The sequence below is a fragment of the Budorcas taxicolor genome, chromosome 2, assembly GCF_023091745.1.
Source record: "Budorcas taxicolor isolate Tak-1 chromosome 2, Takin1.1, whole genome shotgun sequence".
Lineage (NCBI taxonomy): Eukaryota > Metazoa > Chordata > Mammalia > Artiodactyla > Bovidae > Budorcas > Budorcas taxicolor.
The window spans coordinates 140,348,094-140,369,980 of NC_068911.1; the positions used below are offsets into that span (position 1 = coordinate 140,348,094).

The 21,887-nt window shown below is 44.3% G+C and overlaps 1 protein-coding gene across 4 annotated transcripts; it reads right to left on the reverse strand.

The window, feature by feature from the left end:
- Positions 1 to 5,718: 5,718 nt before the first annotated feature.
- On the reverse strand, positions 5,719 to 13,876 carry METTL21A (methyltransferase 21A, HSPA lysine). Of its 4 annotated transcripts, none has more exons than XM_052653861.1 (5): positions 13,831 to 13,851; positions 13,399 to 13,489; positions 12,798 to 12,977; positions 11,260 to 11,371; positions 5,719 to 6,619 (listed from the first exon to the last, which is right to left on the reverse strand). In XM_052653861.1, exons 3-5 carry the CDS (start codon positions 12,942 to 12,944, stop codon positions 6,222 to 6,224), a joined length of 657 nt encoding a protein of 218 aa, XP_052509821.1. In that variant the 5' UTR covers positions 12,945 to 12,977; positions 13,399 to 13,489; positions 13,831 to 13,851; the 3' UTR covers positions 5,719 to 6,221. The 4 variants fall into 4 exon arrangements, with proteins under 4 accessions (XP_052509821.1, XP_052509811.1, XP_052509828.1 ...); XM_052653851.1 differs by lacking the exon at positions 13,831 to 13,851 and adding an exon at positions 13,638 to 13,775; XM_052653868.1 differs by lacking the exon at positions 13,399 to 13,489 and having other exon boundaries at positions 13,831 to 13,876.
- Between the last annotated feature and the right edge of the window lie 8,011 nt (positions 13,877 to 21,887).

A 21,887-nucleotide genomic window follows, 5' to 3' on the forward strand; every position in this document is an offset into this window, starting at 1 on the left:
CTTGAAAGTGAAAGTGGAGAGTGAAAAGTTGGCTTAAAGCTCAACATTCAGAAAATGAAGATCATGGCATCTGGTCCCATCACTTCATGGGGAATAGATGGGGAACCAGTGGAAACAGTGTCAGACTTCATTTTTTTGGGCTCCAAAATCACTGCAGATGGTGATTGCAGCCATGAAATTAAAAGACGCTTACTCCTTGGAAGAAAAGTTATGATCAACCTAGATAGCATATTCAAAAGCAGAGACATTACTTTGCCAACTAAGGTCCATCTAGTCAAGGCTATGGTTTTTCCAGTAGTCACGTATGGATGTGAGAGTTGGACTGTGAAGAAGGCTGAGTGCTGAAGAATTGACGCTTTTGAACTGTGGTGTTGGAGAAGACTCTTGAGAGTCCCTTGGAGTGCAAGGAGATCCAACCAGTCCATTCTGAAGGAGATCAGCCCTGGGATTTCTTTGGAAGTAATGATGCTAAAGCTGAAACTCCAGTACTTTGGCCACCTCATGGGAAAAGGTGACTCACTGGAAAAGGCTCTGATGCTGAGAGGGATTGTGGGCAGGAGGAGAAGGGGACGACCGAGGATGAGATGGCTGGATGGCATCACTGACTCGATGGACGTGAGTCTGAGTGAACTCCGGGAGTTGGTGATGGACAGGGAGGCCTGGTGTGCTGCGATTCACGGGGTCGCATAGAGTCGGACACGACTGAGCGACTGAACTGAACTGATACATCTAGGAGTGGAATTGCTGGGTCATATAATTCTATGAGTTAAATTCTGAGGAACTGCCTCAGTGGCTGCACCATTTTCCATTCCCGCCAGTGATGCAGAAGTGTTCCAGTTTCTCTACATCCTGGCCAACACTTGTTTACTTTTTGGAAAAAAAAAAAAAAAATAGTAAAGCCATTCTCATGGATGGGGAATTGGTGTCTTACTGGGGTTTTGACCTGTAATTCCTTAATGATTGATGATACTGAACGTCTTTTCATGTGCTTGTTGGCCATTTGTATATCTTCTTTGGAGAAGTGTCCAACTTCATTGCTCGGCTTTTTTTTTTTCTTGAGTTTTGAGTTCTTTATATATTCTGATACTACATCCTTATCAAATAATAGGATTTTGCAAATATTTTCTCCTGTAAGTTTTCTTCTCATTTTCTTGATAATGTCCTCATTCTAATTTTTTAACTTAGTTTTTTAAAGTAATAGTGTATTTGGTAAAAAACAGTACAAATGGGTGAGTTTGTATATCCTTTTAGTGACAGTCTGTCACTAAATGTACACACAAATGTAAATGTCTTTTCTCTCCTTGTCCCTTTTTTATATAGATGGTGCTTTATTGCTCTGAATGTGTCTTGGCAATAGTTGTATTTCACTACATGTCTATCTATCTCAGTCTAACAGGTGTGAAGTATCCCATTGTATAGATATAGCACAGCTTATTTAACTAGTACTCTTTCTGGACATTTAGTTAGTTTGAAACTGCTGGCTGTTAAGATATACACAAGTTAGTATAGATGTATATACACGTTAGTGTGTCTCCAGGATAGATACTGAAAAGTGGAAACTTTAAGTATAGTTTTCTTCATATTTGGAGGTGGTTTGCCAAGCAGTATTAAGAAACTGCTAAGTTAATTTTAAAATGTCATATTCATTAGTATTCTTTATGTCAAACTTCACAGTCTCTCTTTTCATAAATATTCAAAGAAAAATTAGAAGTAGCAGACTAGCCTAAGGTTAGCAGTCCTTCTCATTTCTGTTATACTGTTTTCCCTTCTAATCTTCGTGAGCAACAGTTGTCCTCAGCTAGGGAGCATGCAATGAGACCATCATTTTAGTGTTAGATTTTAACCCTTCTCTGGTTGTAGGAAGAAAAGCATAACGTGATTTTAAAGCAGAAACTTCTGAGCTGACAAGTCCTCGAATTTTGAAGTGACAAAAAGAGCCCAAGGACTGCCCTGCTTTTCCTGGCAGCTCACGTCAGTGGTGAGAGAACCCAAGTCTCCAGTTTCCAACAACACGGAAATATACTCACTATAGCATCTCACCTCATTCTTGTAAAGCACTTGAAAATGCTGCTTCTGTCTCAGCAGAGGTTGTGGGAGCCGTAACATGACTGTTTCTCACACTAAATCACGTTATTTCACCAACTATATCCAGGACCTCTTATCAGCTCAGTTCAGTCTCTCAGTCGTGTCTGACTCTGCGACCCCATGGACTGCAGCACGTCAGGCCACCCTGTCCATCACCAACTCCCCGAGTTTACTCAAACTCCTGTCCATTGAGTCGGTGATGCCATCCAACCATCTCATGCTCTGTCCTCCCCTTCCCCTCCTGCCTTCAATCTTTCCCAGCATCAGGGTCTTTTCAATGAGTCAGCTCTTCGCATCAGGTAGCCAAAGTATTGGAGTTTCAGCTTCAACATCAGTCCTTCCAATGGATATTCAGGACTGATTTCCTTTAGGATGGACTGGTTGGATCTCCTTGCAGTCCAAGGGACTCTTACCAATAGTGCATTGAAAGTGATTTTCAAAAGAATCTTATTAATAAATTGTTTCAATTCCCTGGCAAGTCCAGTGGTTAAGATTCTGCCCATTGTCAAAGGTGTGGGTTCAGTCCCTTGTCAGGGAACTAAGATCCCACAAGCTACATAGTGCAGTCAAACAAATAAGAAATTTTAAAAATTAAAGTGCTTGAATTTTAAGAACAGTATCTTAAATTTTTATTTTTGTTTCTTGATTTTAAAAATGACTGAAAATCATTTGCTTCCATCAACCACCATAAACTAAAAGCATAGATTAAACAGAAATGATGTTGGAACTGAATCTTTTATATAAATTCATAACAATTTTGTTACTGAGAATATGCTTTACATTTTGATATCCCTGAGAATAGGCAATTTAATAAAGTAACTGATATGTAAAGGAATATGTATTTTTCATGAGTATATATTTATTGAACAACTTTTATGAAGAGGACACTTAATACTTGAAATATAAAATATGAGGTACAGTCCTTGCCTTGCTGGAGCATAAACTGTACTTGGAGAGATGATGAAACATTCCAGACAATGTTACTCTGCCCTGTTTTCAATCTAGTGTTCAGTTCATTTAGATAAAGTTTTTTGATCAATTATAATTGTGATCCTTGAGTACAAGAATAAATGTACTGTTAGAAGCTGTTAGAAACCATAGCTTCAGATGGTTCTGTCATGAACTAAAGGAAGATACCCTTAAGAGAGATCTTAGAAAACAAGTGGACTTTAGAGTTTTAGTTCTAAACACCTGATGTATATTTTAGCTCAGCATCTTGGCATTTGATTTTTTTTAATATAAATTTATTTTAATTGGAGGCTAATAACTTTACAGTATTGTATTGGTTTTGCCATACATCGATATGAATTCGCCACAGGTGTACACATGTTCCCCATCCTGAACCCCCCTCCCACTTCCCTCCCCATACCATCCCTCTGGGTCATCCCAGTGCACCAGCCCCGAGCATCCTGCATCATGCATTGAACCTGGACTGGCGATCTGTTTCACATATAATATACATGTTTCAATGCCATTCTCCCAAATCATCCCACCCTCGCCCTCTCCCACAGAGCCCAAAAGACTTCTATACATCTGTGTCTCTTTGGCTGTCTCGCACACAGGGTTATCGTTACCATCATTCTAAATTCCGTATATATGTGTTAGTATACTGTATTGGTGTTTTTCTTTCTGGCTTACTTCACTCTGTATAATAGGCTCCAGTTTCATCCACCTCATTAGAATTGGCATTTGATTTTAACTGGGAAAAAAAAAGTTACTGATACCCACTGGCTGTTAACCACGTAACAGTTAAGAAACTGAGCAATGTGAGAATCAAGGCTTAGGACAGTAGGTCTAGAGGAGACTAGATTTCTATCCTTGAAGACAAAATAAGCACACTTTAAAATGCATATTTATGGGATAAATTACTCCTTTTCTCAGATATAAAAAGTCGCAACTTTGTTGACATTTATAGTGGACCAGATATATTCTTACACCCCCTCCCTCTGTACACACCCCTGAAGCACTCATTTCTCAGCTTCTGGTAACATCGGTGGCTGATGGCGCTCAGCTGAGTCTCTCAGGAACTGTCTCCACCCCAAAGTTAAGCCCCTTGGATCCAATGACTGACTACACAAGGATGTAAGTCCCACCCCCTTGCCTCAACACCCATTTTCTGGCCACCCCAGCTCTGAATGCTGCTGAGGGCTTTCCCACCTGCATCCCAACCCAATTTCTCCCTCTTTCCCAATCCTGCTACTTTTACTCCCTCAGAGGTTCTTGAAAGCATTCTCATTTAAACTTTCTGAACCTTAACCTTCAACCCTGAGTCTATTTCCCTGGGGAACTGGACCTGTGACATTTTGAACCCAAAGCCAAAAAAAAAAAAAGAAAACCATGACTTGATTTTCACTTAGACAGGCCGAGCTATTCCTGGTGAATTTTTTTCACCTTTCTTCTATTTGTAGGACAAGGGGGAAAAGTTACCTTCCACCTTTTCTGATTCTTTATGTTTTACAGAAATGTAAGAGAACCCAATCACAGCTTACTTCACTTGGTAGTACATCCAAGCAGTCTACTGCCCCCACCCCACCCCATCCATACCCGGACATTCTCGTGGCTCTCTCCAAAGCCAGGGATGTTCAAGCAAAGGAGCTGAACTCCAATTAATATATTCATTTCTAGTAACAAACCTAGATGGGATTGGCCTTTCATTACAATGTTGTTAATATTACAGGGCTTTTATTTTACTTGTTTTTAAAGATGTTCCAGGCCCATGGTACAGTACTGGCATTTTCTGGATTCGGTTATCTGTGGATATTTCCATTTCATGTGCATTTACCAGAACTGTGTTGAACTGGTACATCACAATGCTCAGAACTTTAAATTCGCCTGTATTAAAGTAAAACCTCTATCTAAACCTCTATTTAAAATATGACACATCCAAAATAGTCATTAAAAGGTTAAGAGGGAGGAGGTCTTGTTTCTATTGTTTTACAAAGAAATCTATCTAGTACGAAACATCATACTGAGATTATAATATTCTTGTGGTCTAAATGTTTAAGCTGTTGTTTAAGGTTTTACGTTGTGGGGGTAAAAAACAAAAGGCCAGGGTATGTGTGTGACTTCATAAAGTCTATCAAAGGTAATCATAAAACAATGTAGCAATCAGTCAATCCAAAGATCAATACCCTCTAACTGTAATGTATCTTTTTCATTCAACAAATCTTTGGTTATGATATACTAGATACTGGGGAGACCATAATGAAAGAGGCAGAAGCATTCCTGGCCCCCCAAGAACTGTGCAATCTTCTGGGGCACACAAACACTGACTAAACAGTTACAAGTGCAATGTGGAAGGAGCTGAGACGTGGGGAGTCGACCTCCCATCGAGGGGTGAGGTCTAAAACTTTTCCTTTTCCTGTCATCCTGTGCATCATGAGGAGGCAGGGAAAGCCTACAAAACAACATTTGAGAAATACAAACACATTCGAGAAAGGGTAAAGCTGAAAGGAGATACTACAGCTTTGGATTTGAAGAAGATAACCTATTCCCAGCACACAGAGGTCCAAGATTTTAGGAGCTTACCAAAAAGTAACTAAATTTTTATTTTTATTTACTTTTGTTTATATACCTAAATCTGAAATTACACCAAAAAACCATATGAGACCTCAGAAAACTCACATCCTAATCTCTAGTAACCAAAAGTACTTAAGGCCTAAATACATCAGACAAAAGATTTCAATAGTATTAACAGATTAGGGAATGTACATTAAGCTTCTTGTCTTATACTCAGAAAATTAGAAAACTGGGATAAACGTATGTCTTACAGTGTGTTTTAAATGATTTGTATCACCTAGCCTCACCAAAACAAGTTCTTTACACCAACCCTTCATCATAGCATCGATGAAAATTGTTTTTTGAGAGGGAGCGTATGGGACACAGAAACAACACAAACCAAAATCTCACACTTTCCTTTAATGTTAACTGAATTTCAGAGTTAGTAAAATATAACTAAAGAAGTCACAGCTATGGGACAAAGTGCTGCTTTGTTTTAAAACTGCCCATTTGCTTTGTCTTTTGAGAACCTTTGGTTAAACTTGTACAGCGGGCTACTTTATTACATATGATTATATTCCCCATGTAAGACCTTAATTGATACACTCAGTGACAACATTCTTATAAATTGGAACCAATTATAAGTCCTCTCTCAGGCGTCTCCTCTGTGCTTTGTAAATATGTACGTCTTTTTCAGAATCATAGTGAACCTTACTCACAGTAAATTGCCTCTCCAGCATTGCTAAGAAGTTGTAATCCCGTTCATAGCGAATTCGGCAAGCTAAAAGAACCACAGAGTGGTTGCTACAGAGATGCTCCAATGTTTGAAGAAGATCTGTGAATGTTTCTTCTAAATATATGATATCAGCTCCAAGTATCAGGTCAAATTCTCCAGGTGAAAAACTCCCCAAATTTTGTCCCCAAGTCAGCTCCTTAACAACAGCTTTGGGCTGGATATGGGGTGGTAAATTGGCTTGAACATTTGATTTAAGAAACTCTAATGCTACTTTTCGATCCGTGATAGTCACGTGAGCACCTAGAATGTGGGACAGAAAGTAATGCACACATCAGTATAATTAACAAGTAGAGGGGTCAAGTTAAACAGCAGGTGAGCGACTCTACACATTTCACCTGATGTATCAGAACAATGGCCAGAAGCTCCTCCTCTGCCGCCTGCAGGTAAACATGAACCTCCGGTTTGCCTCTATGACTCCTTCTTGCTGTTTGCAGATATTATGCCAATTAAATACAAAGCACCCAAGTGAACGCTAGCTGATGCTTCTGAAATCTGCAGGCAGAAGTGGCCCAACCCTCCATAAGTGTCTACCATTACACTTCATTCATTAGGTTACCATCTTCAAGTCAGTAGGCTCCAGGGCAAAACTGAAGCCAAAGACGAAAAATCTGGGTGCAAACGATTATGAAGACAGCAAGATACTTTTAAACACAGAAAGGCTCCTTTCTGGGGCTAAAGCTTTAAAAGGAAGCATGGAAAAGATTAACTGGCTACTAAGAAATTTCAATCTACCTCTACTTACGCTGTCAGGAAGCAGCCAATCTATATGTAATCATTCCATTTATATATAATTATGGAAAAACGATAAAGTTAAAAATCACAAGATTGTATTACAGTCCTGTAGGTGAAATAATGTTCTCTATGTGCTAAGTTTCTACAAGCAATGTGTAAAATAAAGGAGGCAGTATTGTATTAATCTGTTTCTTGTGGGTTGTTTACAATGAACTAAGAGATTCAACTTTTTGAACCAGTATGGCGGAGAGAAGTCTGAATGGTAGTTACCCTTCAGGTGAAGCAACTACATAAGGTCAGCCCTGAAACACCTCATCTACATTGCATTAACACTGTCATACACATAATCCTGCTTGGTTTTAACCCTGTAAATTCTAAAACATAAACATTACATTTAACTCTTTCGTAAGTTATTTTTCATCTGCATCCTCCAGTCTGCAATCTTCATGGGCAATCCCCCAGAGGGTCCCAGAACAGCTGTTGGCAGCACCATTTCAGTACAGTCTACACTGAAGGTTTCTTATCTTGACATAGAACATATTAGGGTATATAATTCAGCTGGACATGTGACTCAGTCCTGAGTGTGATAGTGTGAAAATGTGCAAGTTGACAGATGCATGCACCTATCACTGTTGCTAGCCAGAATGCTGCCTGGTGAGTAGAATTCAGTGATACTTTCCATCTCTCCCGGTAACAAGCCTTTTCCTGCTTTGACCTAGAACTTTACCTCTGGACTTCCTAACAGTCTACTGAGCACTCTGCTGTCAGCACTGGAGTGATGTGGTTTTCCATGTCACCTCGGTGTTCACATTAATAGCTCTTAGATGGAAACCTCCTCGAATGCCTGCCTCAGAGGTTTCTGAGGCTACTTCTGACCTGCCGAGTGTGCCACAAGTTTCAGCAGAATCTTACTGTCAGTTGACCATTCCCCAAAACATCCACCAATTCCATAAATATCCAGGTGGCTGCCATCAGCCATGGGACAAAGACCCCTACCTTCACAGAATCTACATTTAAGCGAGGAGAGAGGCAGCAAGGGGTGTTTTTAAAAGTAGGATGTCCAGTATGTTAGTCGGAAGTACACACTAAGAAAAAAATAAAGCAGGAAAAAGAGACATAAAACATCAGGAAGTAAGAGAGTTGGTTTGAAAGGAAAGGCCCCACTGAGAAGGTAACTTAGGCAGGGGAATAACCAAATGCATAGGCACATGTATGGAATCACAATCATAACTATGATTAAAATATGGATGGGGATTCCTTTAAAAAACTAGTAGTAAAACTACCATATGACCCAGCAATCCCACTACTGGGCATATACCCTGAGGAAACCACAACTGAAAAAGACACATGTACCCCAATGTTCATAGTAGCACTGTTTACAATAGCTAGGACTTAGAAGCAACCTGCTGCTGCTGCTGCTAAGTCGCTTCAGTCGTGTCCGACTCTGTGTGACCCCATAGATGGCAGCCCACCAGGCTCCGCCGTCCCTGGGATTCTCCAGGCAAAAACACTGGGGTGGGTTGCCATTTCCTTCTCCAATGCATGAAAGTTAAAAATGAAAGGGAAGTCACTCAGTCATGTCCAACTCTTCACGACTCCATGGACTGCAGCCCACCAGGCTCCTCCGTCCGTGGGATTTTCCAGGCAAGAGTACTGGAGTGGGGTGCCATGGCCTTCTCTGGTAACACAGCTAGTAAGAGTTAAAAGAAGTCAGAGCAGGTGGAGTGCTTACTTGCGGCTGGGGGGTGGTGAGGGAGTGGGCAGGAGGGCATATTTCCCAATGTTTGGGATCAGCAGGTGCAAACTATTGTATGTGGGATGAATGGCAGCAAAGTCCTACTGCGTAGCACAGGGAACTGTATTCAGTATGCTGTGACGGAGCAAAATGGAAAATGTATATATGTATATATATGCCTGGGTCGGTTTGCTGTGCAGCAGAAGTTGGCATGACATTGGGAATCAACTATGCTTCAGTAAAATTAAATTGAAAAAAAAAAAAGGTCAGCGCCTAGTGGGCCTCTAACCCTGTGCACATCACAACACTCTGTCTTGCCAGCAGTGAGGAGGCCCTTGTTCTCAGGAAGAGACAAAAGAAACTTCATCTCTTCATCCAGTTAACTCCTCTCATGTCACCGAGATGAGGGTTAGTATTGCAGAAAGAAAAGAACTCAGGCTGCTGTATCTGACAAGCCTGGTTTGAGTCTCAGGTCAACACTGATCAGGACTTCAGAAAGTGGGTTAGTTTCCCAGAACTTCCAGCTTCACTGGCAAAATGAAAATTTTAAAACATACCTAACATACATACGGATGATATAAGGTTAATGCGAGGAGAACAAAAGGTGGTATCAGTGAGGGCCTCCCCAGTGACTGAAAGTGCTGTGACATCAGACACGCTTGTGTGCTAAGTCGCTTCAGTCGTGTCTGACTCTTTGCCCCGCCATGGAACTGTAGCCCACCAGGCCTCTCTGTCCACAGGGTTCTCCAGGCAAGAATACTGTAATGGGTTGCCATTCCCTTCTCCAAAGGATCTTCCCGACCCAGGGATGAAACCCACATCTCTTATGTCTCCTGCATTGGCAGGTGGGTTCTTTACCACTAGTGCCACCTGTCATATCAGACTGCTGCTGCTAAGTCGCATCAGTCGTGTCCGACTCTGTGCGACCCCATAGACAGCAGCCTACCAGGCTCCCCCATCCCTGGGATTCTCCAGACAAGAACACTGGAATGGGTTGCCATTTCCTTCTCCAATGCAGGAAAGTGAAAAGTGAAAGGGAAGTAGCTCAGTAGTGTCCAACTCTTAGCGACCCCATGGACTGCAGCCTACCAGGCTCCTCCAACCATGGGATTTTCCAGGCAAGAGTACTAGAGTGGGGTGCCATTGCCTTCTCCAGTGATGTCATACAGATGGACCTAAGTCAGCTTCTAGGTACATAATTCCACCCACCGCCCCTGCCTATGCTCCCCATCAGAAGGCAAAATCTAAACAGAGAAAGGAATACTGAAAAAGATATGTTACCAGAAAAAGAACAGGACAGAAGTGGGGCTTTAGTGGGTCCTCAAGTACTTGTACGCACATGATGGAATTCTAGATCCTGACCACCTCTGCGTGGTCTGAGGACCAGCAGTTTGGGCATCACTGTCATCATTTGGGAGCTCATAAGAAATGCAGGCTCTTGGGCCCCACTCCAGACCCAGGGAAGCAGAAACAAGAGCCCCAGCTGACAATACTGAAGTGAGGAATAGTATATATTGTATCTTAGAAGCAGGTCTACCCAATTATCAAATAGCTTGAACTGCACAAGCCAGAAGTTGTAAAGAATCAAAAAATTTGTCAACAGTCAACTCTTTGTCAAAAGAGTCAATGAATTATGAAATAGAAATGAAGGTTAAAAATGCTCTAGGCCTAAATTAATGTCTGTATGCAAAACACACACACACACACACACACACACACACACACACACACACACACACACACCTTGACATCAAGTCAGAACTACCTACTGTTTAATAGAAGATGTCAGTTCAAACTGCAGGGGGCCCAACCCTTCCTAAAAGGAACAAACCACCAAAGATTCCTCAGCAACAAAGGTAAAAGATTTTCTGCTCTCCTTACTTCCTTGGGGGTAAATCCAAATATAGAGACAGGGATAGTGGTTTAGTTGCTAAGTCATGTCCAGCTCTTGAGACCCCATGGACTGTATAGCCTGCCAGGCTCCATGGGATTTCCCAGGCAAGAATACTGGAGTGGGTTGCCATTTCCTTCTCCAGGGGATCTTCCCAACCCAGAGATCAAATCTGCTTCCCCTGCATTGCAGGAGGTCGGTACCTAAAACTGTAAAATAAAAAAAAATTTTTTTTTAAAACACATGAATTGGATAATTCTCTTTGAATTCAGTCTCCTTAAGATCATCACAGAATTGAAGTGGGCAAAGCATCTCCAGTGAGAATATAAATAACAGGATGAGAGACAGAGAGAGAAGGAATGAGCCTTCCTGGAGTTGTGAGCATAGCAGTTGTGGCCTGTGACTCATAATAAGTACAAGGAGAAGGACAGTAACCCAGTAAGAGGGAAACTAACAATGGGTTTGCGTCATGAAAAGGCGACCCCTCCACTCACACAGGAGGGAGCCCTGCGTCACACTCACCCAGCAGGGCAGCCACTATGCCCACCAGCCCTGTGCCAGCACCCAGCTCCACAGCAGAGCAGCCCCTGAGTTCCACAGTGCCCATCTCCAGATACGTGGCAAGAACGACAGCCTGAGTCAAAACACAGTATGACAGTTAAGGTCAATAAGCGCTTTAGGATTTCCAGCAGGCTCCATGCTCCAGGAAGTTACCACACACCCCCTCCCACTGCAAAGCTCAACTCCCAGGTTAACAGCACCCATGGGAACTCAGCTGCTGCTGGTAGGGTCACCTAGAGCAAACATGGATACCAAGTCCCACAGCCCAGCTGCCCCCAGCCCCACCAGAGGCCCTTAGGGGGAGAGCAGCAGTCAGTGATTCTGCCCATCCAAGACCGGGTCCTGCTGAATCTGGGAAGGTTAACTTCTGTGTCACAGCACTCTGACATTCAAGGTGTACAAACCCATTCTGGCAGAGCTGACATGAACAGTCTCTGTGATTTGGCTTAAGGCATGTCCAGTTCCTAAACCCAGTTCAAATCAGCAAGGCCACAACCAAAGGGGACAAGCAGAGCCCCACGAAGTCTCTCGGAGGTGCATCCCTCTCTCCTGAGCCCCTAACACTCATCACCCCACAGCGACCGGACTTCAAGGGGTAAGTTTCAGATGAAGGGTTGGACTTGATATGTGAGTTAGCATTTGCAAACAACTCTAAAAATCATGTATGCTCTTAACATCATTTTAATTTTTCATGGCCACATACTATTAGTATACCAAGCAATTCCTCTTCTCAGTGAGAATGAAGGAGACTCATCCATTCCTCACTATTCTGTATCTTTATTACTCTTTCTAAGAAAACTTTTCTTGTTACCTTGGACTAGATTCCAAGAAGTAGTACTACTGGGTTACAGATATATCAATATTTTGTATCCCTGAATGTTTCTGACACCTGCAATACAATGTTAAGATTGTAAAACTGTATCTATGCCAATCATTTATCCAGCATTCGCTGAATCCTGAGTTCCCACTGAATCCCAGGTGTGGCTAGAGGCTGAGGGCAAGTCTGCCACAAGCAGTTCAAAGAACAGGGCTGGGGAGAGGAAAAAGTAGCCATTACAGTGTCGTTTTTTGATCATGACAACTATGGAAAACTTAAAGAAAACACATGATCCTCCTGCGGGGCTTTGTCAGTTACATTTCCTTTGTGCAGTGTTAAACTAGTGTCCAAAGCAGCTAGGGGCTCCAGTGGCAAGTCATTTAATTTCTCTCAGCTTTCTTTACTCACCCTTAAAATGCAATCTGTTTGGTGAGGTGGGGTGCAGGAAAATGATTCTAATGGGTAGAGGTTTTCTGGGGATGGGGTGTGGTGATGCAATGTTTTAAAACTGAGCATAGTGGTACTTGCACCACTTTGTGAATTTACTTTAAAAAAAAAAAAAACTTTAAGTGAAAGGTACAGTATATGAATTACAAGCCAACAAAGCTGTTAACTTTTCAAAAATAAGAGCAGTCTTATCATCAATTGCTGATATTTTCAGAGGCGTCCGGGGATCACTTACCGCGTCCCAAACCACCGCTGCGACTCCCAGTTGCCTCCAGTCCTGACGGATCTGTATCGTGTGGTTTGCAAAGGAGAAGGTGGCCAGAGGCTTGTGGAATCTCTGCAGCCCCATCTCCACGGTCTCCACATAGGGCACCAGGGCCATCTCGCCCCCGCCCAGCTCTCTGCTCCCTCCAAGCTGTAGGGCAAAAGAATCTTGAGTGAGGCTCTAGCTAGAAAATGCATGATCTCTTTAGTAGCTCCAAATGCTCAAAGCCAATTGTTACAAGTTCAAAAGAAGAAGGAGTTGAGGCGAAGTCTCTAATCCCTTTTGCACGGCCCTCCTGGGAAGTGAGATTTCGCTCTGAATTCAAGCCAAAGGTGCTGGGTGCCCTATACACTCAGCCGTAACCACTCAGTGAATCCGCAGCGCGATGAGTGAGCGAAGTGGAGGTGACAGCTCAGGGCGCGGAGAAAGTAGCGCTTTCTAAACCGCCTGGGCCCGCGTGGACGGCGGCTTGCAACCCGCCGCGGTCGGCGGGGCATCTGTTGCTTTGTGTTGGTCTCCCCTCGCTCCCTCTCGCTCGGTGAGTTCAGTGGGGACCACCACGGACTCGAACCTGAACTTCAACCTGGGGTTAACGTTGCGGTTATCCTGGTTTATGGCACCAGCTGGATATACACGGTCTACGCAGATCCATTTCCTGGAGACTGAAAGTGAAAGACACTCGGGCATTGTGAATCACTCGCGGGGAGCGGGACCCTGGGTCCGGCATGGAGTCGCCCCCCTCCGCGGCTGCGAGCCCTCCCCGGAGTCGCCCGCCCCCAACCCCAAACCGGGCGGCCGACAGAGACGCACGTCCTTCCGCCGGGCCCCGGGGCCACGGGAAGCTGCGGCGTAGGGGCGGGAGCCTGGAGAGGGGCCGCCCGCTCGGCCCGGCCTCACCCCGCCCCGGGAGCGCCGGAAGCTCCCCGCCGAGGGCGCGGCCAGCGCCCCGGGAGCCCGGCGGGCCACGCACTGGGGGCCGCGGCACGGCCTGGCCTCTACTTACGGCTCCGGAGACGGCCTCGCGAGGCGCGCGCGTTGCTCTCCCCGCCCCCAAGGTCGCCGGCGGAAATGACCGGCTTTAAAGGGCCAGAGACCGGGTAGACCGCCGGGGCGGGCGGGGGCGGGCGGGGGCGGGCGGCCGGCGCTGGGCCACCCTTTTCCGGTCCCCCGCCCTCCCAGAACAAGCGATCCCCGAGCGCCAGCGACGCTGAGCGGCGGGTGCAGTGTGGGGACCCAGAGCGGGGATGGCGGGGCGGGGGCGGGGGCGGGGCGCGGTTCCCGCCGCGTGTGTCCGCAAGGTATCCGCACCCGCAAGTCAGTTTCTCTGGCCGCCGAGGGTGGAGCTCGTGGGGGATCCACGCTGTCTAAATCGGGGAGTTCTATAACGACCACTGCAGACTCGATCCTGAACTTAAACTGGGCGGAGTCGATCCTGAACTTAAATACTAGGCATTAACAGTATGATTATTCCGCTTTACGATACCCTCTGTTATTACTGCCCCGCCATCATCTCCAGTATTAGATACAAGTGACATTCGCAAAGAACCAATGAATATCTACAACCTTAATGCCATGCTCCGGGACCAAATCAAACATCTGCAGAAAGCCGTGGACCGGTCCTTGCAACTGTCTCGTCAAGGAGCTGCAGACCCCGTGGTCGATAAAGACAAGAAAGCCCTAATGAAAGAGATCCTCAAGTTCAAGTCCCTACTGAGCACCAAACGGGAGCAGATCGCCACACTGAGGGCGGTGCTGAGAGCCAACAGGTGATCTCATTCTACTGGTGAGCTATGCTAGCCAACACTTTATGCCTAAATGTTTACAGTGTCCACTACCATCAGGATGGGAGAAGGAAATGCCAACCCACTCCAGTATTCTTGCCTGGAGAATTGCATGGACAGAAGCGCCTGGAGGGCCATAGTCCATGGGGTCACAAAGAGTCGGACACGACTAAGTGACTAACACTACTACACTAGTGGATATACACCGCTGCAGAAGCGGGGGCGCGGAGGGCGTGGGTGCCACGGCGGCCGGGGACCGCGAAGCCCCCCGCCTGGCGCTGGAGAGGCGGCGGGTCTCCGTGCCAGTCTGTGCGCTAGTTCTCGCGCTCGCGCTTTTGTGTGTGTGTGGTCTTAGAATCTGTGCGCTTGCGGGTTTTTAGTTTTAAGGGTGGTCAGTTAGCGGGTGTAGGAGAAAATTCGCCCCTAAGAATACGTGGTCAGCCATCCACCACCCATCACCCATCCACCATCTCACCAAGGTGAAGTCCGAATTAGTGAATTCGCGTGCTCCGTGGCTGCGGAGTGGGAAACGCGACAAAGCCCTTCTCGGAGCCCGCACGCGGCACCCTGGCCGGGGTTGTTGCTAGCGCTGTCAGCCGGAATCCTGTCTCCTTCCTTCCCCGGCCGAAAGGTCAGCGCACCTGCCCTGGGGGCACCCGTTCTTGAGACGAAAGCTGCTCAGAGTGTGGCATCTGGCCGCAGGCCCCTGGGAGGGACGCGGTTGGAGAGAGCATCCAGGAATGTGACTGCGCTGGGGGTTGGAGGGAGGGGGGGCAAAAATGACGAGATGAGGGCTACCCTCCTTCTCCCTGGAAGGTTTCTTTTTCCTCTTGGATCTTGACCCCCAGACCCCGCAACCCACCCGCCGCCGCTCTCTCGCAGCGAGTCTCAGCTCCGCCTGCACTTTGGAATAAACTGGAGCGCTTTTCAGCCCTGCAGAGTTGGATGCCGCCACTGCAAAGTCTCAGCTGGTAAGCGGTGGGGCCTAGAGCAATCCTATTTTTCAGAGCTTCCCGGGTGATTCCGGCCGGCAGCCTGGACCACCACCAGCCCGCGACCCCCGCTTCCCCGCTTCCTATTCCTCTCGAATCCCGCAGGGGGCGTGCTCTGCTCTCTGTCCAGATTTCCTTAGAAAGCTGGTACCCTGGGCTGCAAAAGTGACTTGAAGAACTTTGAAGGTCACCAGTGAAAATGTTTTCCTTTTTTCTTTCCTTTCTTTGCTTTGCTCAGTTATTCATCACTAACTTTTTTATGTTAGTGGCATAAAACTGGCTGTTTTATGCCAAAACTGGCAAGAAAGTGCAACGATTCCCCAAACACTCCCTGCCCGGTGCCTAGCCTCCCCCATTTGTCATCTCCCACCAGAATGGTACATTTATTACAACTGATGAACCTACGGTAACACATCATTATCACCCCCAAAGACCAGAGTTTACACATTAGACTTCACTGTTGGTGTTGTCAGTTCAGTTCAGTTCTGTTGCTCAGTCGTGTCTGACTCTTTGTGACCCCATGGACTGCAACATGCCAGGCCTCGCTGTCCATCGCCAACTCCTGGAGTTTACTCAAACTCATGTCCATTCAGTTGGTGATGCCATCCAACCATCTTATCCTCTGTCATCCCCTTCTCCTCCCGTCAATCTTTCCCAGCATCAGGGTCTTCTCAAAGGAGTCAGCTCTTAGCATCAGGTGGCCAAAGTATTGGAGTTTCAGCTTCAATGTTAGTCCTTCCAATGAATATTCAGGATTGATTTCCTTTAGGATGGACTGGTTGGATCTCCTTGCAGTCCAAGGGACTCTCAAGAGTCTTTTCCAATTCCACAATTCAAAAGCATCAGTTGTTCGGTGCTCAGCTTTCTTTTTAGTACAACTCTCACATCCATACATGACTACTGGAAAAACAATAACCTTAACTAGATGGACCTTTGTTGGCAAAGTAATGTCTCTACTTTTTAATATGCTGTCTAGGTCATAACTTTTCTTCCAAGGAGTAAGCATCTTTTAATTTCATGGCTGTAATCACCATCTGCAGTGATTTCGGAGCCCCCAAAAATGAAGTCTGACACTTTTTCCACTGTTTCCCCATCTATTTGCCATGAAGTGATGGGACTGGATGCCATGATCTTCGTTTTCTGAATGTTGAGCTTTAAGCCAACTTTTTCACTCTCCTCTTTCACTTTCATCTACAGGCTCTTTAGCTCTTCTTCACTTTCTGCCATAAGGGTGGTGTCATCTGCATATCTGAGGTTATTGATATTTCTCCCAGCAATCTTGATTCCAGCTTGTGCTTCATCAGCCCAACGTTTCTCATGATGTACTCTGCATATAAGTTAAATAAGCAGGGTGACAATATACAGCCTTGATGTATTCCTTTCCTCGTTTGGAACCAGTCTATTATTCCATGTCCAGTTCTAACTGTTGCTTCCTGACCTGCACACAGATTTCTCAAGAGGCAGGTCAGGTGATCTGGTACTCCCATATCTTTTAGAATTTTCCACAGTTCATTGTGATCCACACAGTCAAGGCTTTGGCATAGTCAATAAAGCAGAAATAGATGTTTTTTCTGGAAGTCTCTTGCTTTTTCAATGATCCAGCAAATGTTGGCAATTTGATCTCTGGTTCCCCTGCCTTTTCTAAAACCAGCTTGAACATCTGGTAGTTCACAGTTCACGTATTGTTGAAGCCTGGCTTGGAGAATTTTGAGCATTACTTTACTAGCATGTGAGATGAGTGCAATTGTGTGGTAGTTTGAGCATTCTTTGGCATTGCCTTTCTTTGGAATTAGAATGCAAACTGACCTTTTCCAGTCCTGTGGCTGAGTTTTCCAAATTTGCTGGCATATTGAGTGTAGTACTTTGACAGCATCATCTTTTAGGATTTGAAATAGCTCAGCTGGAATTCCATCACCTCCACTAGCTTTGTAATGATGCTTCCTAAGGCCCACTTGACTTCACATTCCAGGATGTCTGGCTCTAGGTGAGTTATCACACCATTATGATTATCTGGGTCATGAAGATCTTTTTTGTACAATTCTTCTGTGTATTCTTGCCGCCTCTTCTTAATATCTCCTGTTTCTGTTAAGTCCATACCAATTCTGTCCTTTATTAAGCTCATACCATTTCTGTCCTTTATTAAGCCCATCTTTGCATAAAATGTTCTCTTGGTATCTCTAATTTTCTTGAAGACATCTCTGATCTTTCCATTCTGTTGTTTTCCTCTATTTCTTTGCACTGATCACTGAGGAAGGCTTTCTTATCTCTCCTTGCTATCTTTTAGAACTCTGCATTCTAATGGGTATATCTTTCCTTTTCTCCTTTGCTTTCCTCTTCTCTTCTTTTCACAGCTATTTGTAAGGCCTCCTCAGACAGCCATTTTGCTTTTTTGCATTTCTTTTTCTTGGGGATGGTCTTGATCCCTGTCTCCTGTGCACTGTCATGAACCTCCATCCATAGTTCATCAGGCACTCTATCTATCAGATCTAGACCCTTAAATCTATTTCTCACTTCCTCTGTATAATCGTAAGGGATTTGATTTAGGTCATACCTGAATGGTCTAGTGGTTTTCCCTACTTTCTTCAATTTAAGTCTGAATTTGGCAATAAGAAGTTCATGATCTGAGCCACAGTCAGCTCCTGGTCTTATTTTTGCTGACTGTACAGAGCTTCTCCATCTTTGGCTGCAAAGAATATAATCAATCTGATTTCGGTGTTGACCATCTGGTGATGTCCATGTGTAGAGTCTTCTCTTGTGTTGTTGGAAGAGGGTGTTTACTATGACCAGTGCGTTCTCTTGGCAAAACTCTATTAGCCTTTGCCCTGGTTCATTCTGTACCCCAAGGCCAAATTTGCCTGTTACTCCAGGTGTTTGTTGACTTCTACTTTTGCATTCCAGTCCCCTATAATTGAAAGGTCATCTTTTTCGGCTGTCAGTTCTAAAAGGTCTTATAGGTCTTCATAGAACCTTCTAAAAGGTCTTATAGTTCAGCTTCTTCAGCATTACTGATCAGGGCTTAGACTTGGATTACCGTGATATTGAATGGTTTGCCTTGGAAACGAACAGAAATCATTCTGTCGTTTTTGCGATCGCATCCAAGTACAGCATTTCAGACTCTTTTGTTGACTATGATGGCTACTCCATTTCTTCTAAGGGATTCCTACCCACAGTAGTAGATATAATGGTCATCTGAGTTAAATTCACCCATTCCAGACCATTTTAGTTTGCTGATTCCTAAAACATCAGCGTTCACTCTTACCATCTCCAGTTTGACCACTTCCAGTTTGCCTTGATTCATGGACCTAGCATTCCAGATTCGTATGCAATATTGCTCTTCACAACATCAGACTTTGCTTCCATCACCAGTCGCATCCACAACTGGGTGCTGTTTTCGCTTTGGCTCTGTCCATTCTTTCTGGAGTTATTTCTCCACTGATCTCCATAGCATGTTGGTGTTGTACATTTTATGAACTTGGACAAATGAAGATATGTACCCACCATTAGAGTATCACATAGAGTCGTTGCACTTCCTAAAAATCCTCTGTCTTCCACATATCCATCCATAACCTTTGGCAACCACTGATTTTTTTTTTTAACTCCAAAAAGTTTTGCATTTTCCAGGACGTCATATAGTTAAAATCGTACAGTGTGTAGCCTTTTGCTTAGTGTGCATTTAAGGTTCCTTCATATCTTTTCATTGTTTGGTAGTTTATTTCTTTTAAGTGCTGAATGACACACCTTCCATTGTATGGATGTAGTACAGTTTGTCCATTTACCCACTAAAAGACAGCCTGGTTGCTTCCAGGTTTTGGCAGTTATGAATAAAGCTGCTATAAACATTCCTGTACAGGCTTCTCTATGGTCATAAGTTTCCACCTCCTTTGGGTAGAGACCAAGGAGCATCACTTCTGAGTCACATGGAAGAGTATGTTTTGTTTTATAAGAAACAGCCAAACTGCTTTCCAAAGTGACTGTGATTTTGCAGTCCCATCAGAAATGAATGAGAGTTCCTATTGCTTCACATCCTTACCAGCATTTGATGTTGTCAGTGTTTGAATGCTGGCCATTCTAATGGGCTTGTAGTGGCCTCTCATTGCTGTTTTAATTTGCAATTCCCTAATTACATGTGACATGGAGCATCTTTTTTTCCCCAGTTTTACTGAGATATAATTGACATATAACTTTGCATTAGTTTACAGTATACAACATAATAACATGATATATATATAAATATAGCAAAATGATTATCACAGCAAGTTTAGTTAATATCCATAATCTCACATAGTTACAGTTTTTTTCCTTGTGATGAGAACTTTTAAGATCTGCTATCTTAAGTCACTTCAGTCATGTCTGATTCTTTGTGACCCCATGGACTGTAGCCCTCCAGGCTCCTCTGTCCTTGGAATTTCTCAGTCAAGAAAACTGAGAAATACTGGAGTGGATTGCCATGCCCTCCTCCAGGGGATCTTCCCGACTCAGAGATCGAACCCATGTCTCTATGTCTCCTGTATTGGTAGGCAGGTTCTTTACCACTAGCACCACCTGGGAAGCCTCTAGGTAGATTTTATGGTAATTCTGTTCTATTTTTAATTTTTTGAGGAACCTCCATACTGTTTTCCATAGTGAGTGTGGCAATTTACATTCCCACCCACAGTGCACAAGGGTTTTCTTCTCTACACATTCTCACCAACACTTGTAATCTCTTACCTTTTTGATAATAGGGATTCAACAAATAGCTCATTGTGGCTTTAATTTGCATTTCTGTGGTGATTAATGATGCTGAGCACCTTTTCACATACCTGTTGTTTGGACCTTTTTAAAATCTGATTTCTTATAGTTATGTTTTAAGAGTTCTTTGGATAATACTCCTTTATTAGATGTGTCTTTTGGAAATATTCTTCCAGTCTGTGGCTTGTCTTTTTATTCTCTTGAGTTTCGTTTGCAGAACGGAAATGTTAACTTTAATGCAAGTTAAGCTTATCAGTTATTTCTTTCATGGATCATGCTTTTGGTATTATACCTAAGACATCATCACTATGCTCAAGGTTGTCTAGGCTTTCTCGTATTTTATCTTCTAGGAGTTTTATAGTTTTGCATTTTAAGTCTGTGATCCATATTGAGTTAATTCTTGTGAAAGGTGTAAGACTGTATCTAGACTTATTTTTTCCATGTGGATGTCTAGTTGTTCCAGCACCATTTGTTGAAAAGACAGTTTTTTTCTCCCTTGTATTGTGTCTGCTCCACCTGGGGATGGGGTTAGGGACCGCCCCTTTCTGGAGCCCTGTCACTGCTCCTTTTCCCTTTGCTAAAGACCTGCAGACCCCAGATGGGGGTGCTGCCTAACCCCATCCCCTGGTGGAGCAGAGCCCCAATCACCCTGTGTAATACTTGAACCACGAGTGAGAAATAAGCCTTTATTGAGCTCATCATTGAGACTGGAGATTGTTATTACAATATAAGGCAGCAAAAGCTGCCAGAACACAAGTGTGAAAAAGATGGAAATTTCAAAACAGGGAGAAGTTTATAGTGTGGGTGGCTCAATTTCAGTAAAGGTGATCCTCTTGGGGAGCTCTACATGGGGCTTCCCAGGTGGCACGATAGTAAAGAACTCGCCAGCCCATGCAGGAGACCCAGGTTCAATCTCCTGGAGGAGGAAATGGCAACCCACGCTAGTGTTCTTGCCTGGAAAATTCCATGGACAGAGGAGCCTGTGGACTACAGTCCATGGGGTCGCAAAGAGTCGGACACAACTGAGCACTCACACACCTCCCACTGTCCCTTGTTAGCATCAGCCTCAACTGAGACAACTGACTGCTTTTATGCAGCTGTGATTCTAAGGCTTGAAGATCATTTTCCTACTTGGGACAGTCTGGTGGGAGATGTGCAAAAAGGTAGATTCACTTTCTGGATTATTTATAATTCCAAAGTGCAGCTCGTTCGTAATATAACAATCTCTAAATCTATGTGCTTTTTGCTTATAGCAAGGTGGCTGGGCTTCACTCCCTGGGCATCTCCTGGACCCAAACAAAGGGACCGTGCTTGGTCGTCTCCTCCAGGTCCATGGTTCCCCATGTACCTTTCGTCTATTGGACCCTCATACCTACTCTCCCCTTGTGGAGAGCAGAATTTAGGGTAAGATAGAATATAAACAAGTATACCCAGGGCCTTTTAATTTACAGCTTTTTATTTTTATTCCTATGACTAAAACTGCCTTTCCCCAGTCTTATGACTCCTCACTAGAGAATATTGGTAGAAGGGAGCTTATTCTTTTATCCTTCCTGTTTTCT